The sequence below is a fragment of the Drosophila innubila genome (assembly GCF_004354385.1).
Source record: "Drosophila innubila isolate TH190305 chromosome 3R unlocalized genomic scaffold, UK_Dinn_1.0 2_E_3R, whole genome shotgun sequence".
NCBI classification, from domain to species: domain Eukaryota; kingdom Metazoa; phylum Arthropoda; class Insecta; order Diptera; family Drosophilidae; genus Drosophila; species Drosophila innubila.
The window spans coordinates 28,709,815-28,718,258 of record NW_022995380.1 but is presented as its reverse complement, the minus strand read 5'-3'; the positions used below and the strand labels follow the sequence as shown (position 1 = coordinate 28,718,258).

At 42.3% G+C, this 8,444-nt stretch overlaps 2 protein-coding genes across 2 annotated transcripts in view; one reads left to right on the top strand and one right to left on the bottom strand.

Annotated features, from left to right (window-relative positions):
• Positions 1-197: 197 nt before the first annotated feature.
• Positions 198-8,444, top strand: part of LOC117789517 — a 64,823-nt gene continuing 56,576 nt past the window's right edge. The window contains exons 1-3 of the mRNA XM_034628548.1: positions 198-364; positions 1,004-1,611; positions 2,841-2,921. Of these exons, the coding sequence (XP_034484439.1) occupies positions 235-364; positions 1,004-1,611; positions 2,841-2,921 (819 nt within the window). The 5' untranslated portion in view covers positions 198-234. The remainder of the gene's footprint in view (positions 365-1,003; positions 1,612-2,840; positions 2,922-8,444) is intronic.
• Positions 2,934-8,294, bottom strand: LOC117791979 (trithorax group protein osa). Its single transcript, XM_034631925.1, has 9 exons — positions 8,288-8,294; positions 7,765-8,216; positions 7,484-7,702; positions 7,281-7,426; positions 5,755-6,243; positions 4,854-5,665; positions 4,026-4,231; positions 3,817-3,959; positions 2,934-3,751 (listed from the first exon to the last, which is right to left on the bottom strand). Exons 1-9 carry the CDS (start codon positions 8,292-8,294, stop codon positions 3,133-3,135), a joined length of 3,093 nt encoding a protein of 1,030 aa, XP_034487816.1. The 3' UTR covers positions 2,934-3,132.

The window sequence follows — 8,444 nt, the reverse complement described above, 5'->3', positions numbered from 1 at the left end:
TTTATAAGTTCACATTTGAATAGCGCGCCGGCCATTTTTATCACGGAACTGTCGTCGCAGCAATCGATAGTTCTGCTGATCGTTTAAGCGGCCTTACACAACACTGAAGCCTATTGGCATTATTGCGCACTGCATGTCAGTCGGAAAATTGTCTTTCAATTTCGGTACGTTATGAGCCGACGCTCTCTGTTTATTAAGCCAATATAAAAATAGGAGATTGAATAAACAGCAAAAATGATTTCGGACGATAGTGGAGTGAAGTTTTTTGATCGCAAGTTTGTGGCCGCCAATTTGCGAAGTGAATTGCGCTGTCCAAAATGCGCACGCGAATATTCACACAAATTCACTGCGGGCGGTGCAGCGGGTAAGAAAAGTTTTAAAATTCCCTTTGCTTTTAGGTTTATTTTTTTTTATAGTTTTTTGTGGTTCTTAGAAAAAATAAAGGAAAAAGAAATAATATTATCCATTGAATTTAACTTATTTAAAAAAGCACAAACATGCGTAATTTTCCTCGTGAAATATGCATTTACTCGATTGACTGTATATTCCGTTATTTGCTGTAAACGACGCTTTTTTGCATGTTGCTTTGTGCTGCGTCCAAGCCAAAATTATGTGCAGTGTTGACATTTTAGCTATTTTATAACTAGGCTTTGCAATTTTATAATTGCGGTAGCTAGAAATTAAGCAATTAAAAATGTTTTATTTTTTTAACTAAAGAATTATGTTAAAGTTATGTCGCAAACTTTAAAATACTTAAGAATTATCAATATATTTTTTGATGATAATTTTTTCTTTTGAAGATAAGAACATTTTGCATTTATAACTTTTATGATCAAATTAAATTCTGATATATTTGATTTAATGTTTTGTCAGAATATATTTGTATACTAATTTTTTAAATTACCGCTTTTAATTACTTTTTAGTTAAGTTAACTTTTATGATCAAATTAAATTCTAACAAAACTGATTTAATGTTATTCTTGATTTCTTTGTGTTCTAGCAGAGAATCATCGACCCTTTTTGCTGTCTTGCGGTCACAATATGTGCGAATTTTGCTTATCAAAGCACCGCCAGGAAACTGACTTTAAGTGCGCCGTCTGCTTTAATACCGCGCCGCCGACAATTAATACCAAGAGTCCCAAAGGTCCGGGAAACATTCGCGATTACTACGAGCTCAATTATCATGTATTGGGCGAAACAACTAGTCTGGATTACTTTCGCCGCTACTCGGTGGAATCGGTCAATAAATCCCTGACATGCTCCTTCTCCAGCGACATTGTGCTGGAGCCGAAGTGCAGCGAATGCAGCTCCTTCGCCGCACAGGGCGAGTGCAGCCAATGCAATGCCTTCTACTGCAAGCGTTGCTTCGATATGGTTCACAATCACAGCCGAGTGCTCAAGACGCACAGTTTCCAGGGTCTGACAAATAATAAGCGTCCCAACAAGGGAATTCGCGTTGGCAAGGACATCTTCCGCATGCCTAAGCACATGCTGTGCAGCGATCACAAAAAGCCTGCAGATATCTACTGTCATTGGTGTAAGCGCTGTTGCTGCAACCTGTGCTTCTCGAAGCATCATAGCAGTCATAAGACCTCCTTTATAACCGAATTGGTAAGCATCTTGTTTATAATATTAACACCTTTGCAGCGAGTAAGATGTAAAAGGTGTTTTTTTTTTTAAAGGCATCTAAAACAATCTGACCGAAAATTGATTTGGTATTGTCTTGTGCATCTACCACAAATTTAAACGAATAGTCGAAAATTGAATTCAGGGCTCTGCAAGGGTATTTAATCTTCGGTGTGCTGATGGTAGCCTTTTCCCATGTTTTTATACCCTGAGCCCATTGAAAATGGGCAAAATAGAGTATAATGTGTTTGGCAGAATGTATGTAACAGGCAGAAGGGGGCGTGGCAGACCCCCCAAAGTATATTTAGTCAACAGCCGAGTCGATTGAGCCATGTCCGTCTGTCTGTCTGTCCGTCCGTCCGTCTGTTTGAACGCGTCGATTTCAGAGACCATAAGAGCTAGAGACTTCAAACTTGGTATGTAGGTTCCTGGATACCACAGGCAGGTCAAGTTTGTTTTTATTTTTGGATCGAACCACTATATTATATAGCTGCCATAGGAACGATACATCGAAAATGAAGGTTTAGTATGAACAAGTTTTTTCTTTGTTGAGATATCTTAACCAAACTGATAGAATATGCATCTTAGCTGGTATTATACATTCTGACCAAATTTTGTTTAAATCGGTCTACTATATCATATAGCTGCAACAGAGACGCTCAATCGAAAATTAAGTCTTAGCATGAAAAACTTTTTTGTTTTTTAAGATATCTTAACCAAACTGATAGAATATGCTTTTAACTTGGTTTTGTCCATCCTGAACGAAGTTCGTTTAAATATGTCGACTGTATCATATAGCTGTTACAGGACCGATCGGTCAAAAATCAACTATTAGTATGAAAAAGTTTTTTGTTTGTTGAGATATTTTAACGAAACTGTTAGAATATGCATTTAAGTGGGTTTTGTACATTCTGACCAAATTTGGTTTAATTCAGTTCAATATATCATATAGCTGCCATAGGAACAATTGTTCGAAATCAACCTCAGTACAGAGTATCTATCCTACTAACCGTCCACTTTTTAATCTTGTAGTGCACACTATAGCCCAAATATATTACACATTTTATATGTAAACTAGTTTTATAAATAAAATTAAAATATGCATATCGATAAATAATTACTAGTCCTATAATAAAAGCACTTCTGCAGGATTATAAAAGGCTTACTTTTTATTATTTCTACACTTAAAAATAATAAATTTCGTTAATTTCTAGAACCAACGATATCTTACCGAGGTACCAGCTTCTATCAACTCAATCGATGCGGCCCTTTTGCAAGTCCAGAATGCACAAATGGTGAGCAAATTATTAAATTTCACTTAATACTTGGCATTTATATTATTATCTAATTGATTGCTATAGGTATAGTTTGTCTTACAGTTAGCTATTTACAGTAATCGCTCGCTAAGAATAATTTAAGGCGTACAAACGATCGAAACAAACAGGTGCAAAGAATTCTCATTACAAATATGGCAAGCATTCTCTACCAGACTACTCTCATAGCTCCTCATTCTTTGTTCTCTCTCGACTGCTCAGTGCTCGCCATCATGCTACTGAGGGGCATTAGGTGTCCGGTATTACCGTCCGCCTTGATCTCAATCACCTCGAGTTTCTCTACGCTCACTTTTGTTGTCTCGAGCCGTTTTTGACCTGCGACCGCATTCGTGTCCCTTAAGCTTTGTAGCTTGTCTTCCTCCTCGCTGCTTTCGGAATTTGCCGGCGGTTCGCCATCAAGATCTGGTTCTGCATCCAGCTCTAATTCTTCATCATGATCTGGTCCCGGCGTGGAAGATACAACAATGGGGCTAAGACCCAACGTTTGCGAATCCTGTAATGTTGTTGTCGGTGCCATTACGGTGGTCGGTGTCTGGCCGTAGGTGTCGTAAGTGCCGCGTTCCGAGATGTCATCGATTTCATCATCGATGAGCAGATTACGCTCCGAACTTTGCTCATAGACTTGGGCATTGATGCCGCTGCCATGTTTGGCTGATGGCTTGTGATTTTTGGGTAATGCCGGAGTGGATGCCTCATCTCTGGCAGCGGGCTTTTCCGCTTGCTGATTGACCTTCCGCTGCTTTTCCACTCGCATTTTTTCCTCCATTTCCTGGAACTTCATGGCCAGGTATCTGCAAGGAAAGTGTAAATAACATTTAGTACATTTCTAGTCTTATTATTCTTTGATTTCATTTACTTGTCCACAATTGGTCCATTGTAATCCTCTGGGAACTTTGGATTGAATGGCAATATGTACTTGTAGAGTCGCTCGTTCAGAACATAAAGCTGCGATGTTGTCGAGCATTTCACATTGAACCACCAGTCACAAGTCAGCGCAATCTATGAGAGTTTAATTAAGTTTAATTTGAAACTTTAGTTACTTAACAGGATAATGTCAGCATTTACCTGACTAAAGATGGTGCCATTGGGGCACAGAAAGGAGGCCTTGCCGCCATTTAGATCACAGTAGTGCCACACTTGGCAATTGGTTTCCGGATCGCCAAAGAAGCCCTTGTAACGCTGCTGTGTGCACTCAAAGCTCGTCTTTGGAATCTCCGCATAGTTGGGATAATCAATGCCAGCACGTCCTGTTGTTGGTCCCGGATGCTTATCTACATAAAGAATGTGAGAGATGAAATTAAAAGAAAAACACGTGGAAAAGATTATAGTCGAGATCCCGACCAGATACCCGTTACTTATTTCAATATATATAAAAGTACTTTGAAGAAATTACTACCTAATAAAAAGACTGCATACTTTTAGGTGATTGTATTGAAATAATAACTTTATTAATGACTTTGGTTAGCTATTACTGCCGTTCTACTTGTCCGATCTTGCTGCGGTTAACTGAGATTATAGATAATATTAATAGATAACGCTAATTACCATAAAAACTGTATTATCTTAAAAACTGTCGGCTTGGTAGTTTTTCGCGAATTGCGGGGGCGGAAGGGGGCGTGTCAAAAATGTAAAACAAACTTGACCTGCTCCAACGCATTTGGAGTCTGTGTGTGAAAGTTTGGTATCTCTATCTCTTATAGTCTCTGTGATCTAGGCGCTCACACAGACGGACAGACAGACAGACGGACAGACAGACAGACAGACGGACAGACAGACAGACGGACGGACGGACAGACATACATGGCTATATCGACTCGGCTGTTGATGCTGATCAAGAATATATATAAACATTTTACCCTAATGAATGTCATCTGCCAAAAGCAGTTAACTCACTCGGTTTACTCAGGTGCTGGAGATCCGCATCGGCATGACCCGCCACTGTCGTCTCCGGATGCTCCTCTTCAGTGTCCGTATTGTAGTCGTAGTCGTGATTGTTGCTACTGCTGCTGGGCTTGGTCTCATGATGTTGCGGAGGATTGGGCACGATCGTTTGCGTCTGCTTCAGATTCTGCAAGATGCGAATCAGCGTCTTGATCGAGTTGTCAATGTTGTCCGGTGTGAGGGTCTGTGGCAAGTGATTGCTCGCCTGCAGCTTATGCAGAATCTCTGCCAGCGATGAGGTTCTTATGTCGGGCAGTTGATCTGCATCATCTGGTGGGGCATACGCCTGGCTGGGATTGGGCGAACTTTGTGGTCGATCAGATGCGTATTTGTGGATGGGCTTCAGCTTAATTGGTGGCGATGGGGGCGTGCTCGGTGCCGACGGTGGCTTACTGGAGACATAGACATACTTGGGCGTGATCTTGACCGTCTCCCTGGGAGTGGGTGGTGTTATATAGACTGGACGTCTGGTGGCTTTGTACTTATGAACCGGAGTCACTGGCTGCAGTCGCAGTGTGGGCTGCTGCTTGTACACAACGGGAGCACGGGTCGGAGTTAAATCATGCACACGTGGTGCCTGTGGATGCTCCGGATAAGGTGCAGCAGTGGTTACCAGAATAAATGCATGTTGCGGTGCTCGGGATGGCGATGACTGATGTTGTTGTTGTGACTGTTGTTGCTGCTGCTGCTGCTGATCCTCATCCAACGACTGACGTGGCCCATCAATGAGATAATCAATGAAATGCGCAGGAGGAGCGGGTGACCTATGTAAACCATGACCAAGTATTAGACGGGATTAATTCAGTCAATGCATAACGAACGCTGATTTACATGGGGATGCGAGTGGACTTACCCGAGCAGCGACTCCTTTGCGTACTCTGGCTGCTCATGCAGGCGGGTCATGAGGGCACGCAATGGAATATGCAGCACCTGTTGATGCGACTGCTGGCCATGGCCAGAACTAGCCTCTGGCCGTCCAAAGAGCCCATTGTAATTGTGTAACTGACTGTGGTGTGATGGTGGTGGTGATGGTTGCGTATGCGGGTGACTTTGACTGTGACTATGACTGTGTTGTTGTTGCTTGCCAGCTTTCGTATTGCTTTGCGCTGGCTGATGATGTAAATCATCTGTGGCATGGTGGTATCTTTCCGGCTGCTGTTGCTGTTGCCGCTGCAACTTCATGCGCTGCTGCAAGTAGAGCACGTATTTCTCCTGTGGCGTCAGCTGCTGATCCGGCGTCATATGGAAGTAACTCTCGTATTTGTTCAAGTGTCCATACCCGGCTGGTGACTTTTGATGCGCTAACAATGCACCTTTCGATGATGTCGATGATGATGATGACGATGATGACAATGTGGTGGCAGTGGCAATGACAGTGGCTGGCTCATTGTACACATTATAGCCAACACTGTGGGGCATGCAGAAGCATTATGAATGTTGTATTCAAGTGTAAGCTGGGGCAAGTAACATTTGTAAAAACAGTTGACCAATTGTGCTGACCACAGCCCGCGGACATATATGACATGATTTTGCAATTTGAACATTACGAGATGAACACGAGACAAACGTTCTCATCGACGGTTCGTTTCCTCACATTGTGGCACGTTGCACATTGCACGTTGCCCATTGGCGGCGCCTCGTAGGGTACATCAAACTGCTTCTTACGTCAGCAACAACAACAACATATTGTCGTCAGAGTCGGAGACGCAGACAGAAACAGAAGCAGCAACAGAAACAGCAACAGAAACAGAGGTTGAGCCATGCATTAAATGCAATTGATTTCTGTGCCCAAGGGCATTGCATGCAACGAGTGCAATGTCTGTCGTGTTGTTGCGACTGCAACGGCAACTGCAACTGCAACTCTCTGAATACCTTAAAGTTGCTATTTAAGAACGTGTCGTAATTATGTCACAACAATATATATTCATTTAATCAAGAGAATTGTGCCAAAGTTAATTAAACTAATTAATAAGTAATTTCATTTCAATTTAAGGCGAATTCGCTTTGATATTCGCTTGAATTAATATTTGCAGAACGTTTATAATCGTATAAAGATATTGGGAATGAACTTAAAGTTTAAAAACAAAGCTGAGAAAATAAAAGTTGAAAGAAGTGTATTCAAGACTCGTTGTGATAAAAACGACTGACGAAATTGGTTCAACATTTTTAATTTGTATTCTACATGAAATTGCATATGCAACAACAACGACAATTGAGGGCGTGTCTGTGAAAATCTTCCAAAAAAAAAAAAAAATACTTGTATTTTGTATGGCATGCGAAAGCAGAAAATGTATGCATAATCTGTATCTTACAGATACATAGATACAGCAGATACAGATGAGCGGTGTTGTCAACACGCTGAGCAAATATAAATCTTACCTTGGCGTTGAATGCACCAACTCCTCCTGTCGCTCCTGCTGCTCCGCCGAGGAGCCAACTCCGCCGGATGGTGCATAATCCGTAACAATTTGTGTTTGATGCGAATTTTTATGGTAGACAATTTCTGTTGGCGACGGCGACGGCTTCTTGTTGTAATTGATTGTATTGCCATTATGCAGTTCATTGTTATTGTTATTGTTGACGTTGGAGTTGGCGTTGGAGTTGCTCACTGGCGTATAAATAATGGGCATAAAGTGTCCCGGCAGCGTGTTTTGCGCTGTAAACGGTGTTAAATTGACTTTTGATTGTTTGCCACGCTGTCGATGGAAATGTGGCGGCGGAGGCAGCAGCTCAAACTGTTCCTGTTGCTGTTGTTGTTGCTCCTGCTGCGACAGTGGCGGAAAATGCTGTACTGTCTTATGCTGTAGATTATGAATTTCACGATTACTTGACTTTATTTATGCGCAATTCAAGTACTACTTGCCTTGTGTGTTGGGTTCAATGGCTTGTAGGCAATAAATGTGGCGCCCGCATCTGCCGGCAACGTTGGCTCCTTACCATGAACAGGTGGCAAGCCCTGATGCTGTTGTCCGCCTATACCCAGTGCATGATAGATGTCTGCTGCTGTGCCCTGCTGATAGTGCGTCGCCTGTGCCTGATGATGTGCATGTGGATGCGATTGTGGCATGTAGGCAACCGGTACCGGTATGCGGCTAGGTGCAGCCACCGGTGGACGGAGCTGTGCGCTGCCAGCAGCCGAGCCATGTTTCACAGCATATTGCTGATTGATGGGCAACTCGGGCGCAGGCAGATAGAAGGCCATATAGGGAATAAGTCGGCGATTACGCTCCGACGCACTGAGTTCTGCATCGGCAATGACGCCACTGTGATTGCTTCCATTCACGGCATTCGACAAAGTCAGGAGAATTGTAACAGCTGTAAAGTTAAGCGATTCATTAGTCTTCCACAAATCAAATAAAATTCTTTGTCCTGACTGACTGACTCACTGATCATTGCACAGCCAAAACCATAAGATCTTGAAGGCTGAAATTTTCACACAACATAGCTGACACAATTTTATCGTGCAAAAAAACAGCGTTTTGCGAAATTCAAACTGCAAGAGGGTCAAATTCGGAGTCAAAGTTTACACGTTGAGAAAATTGT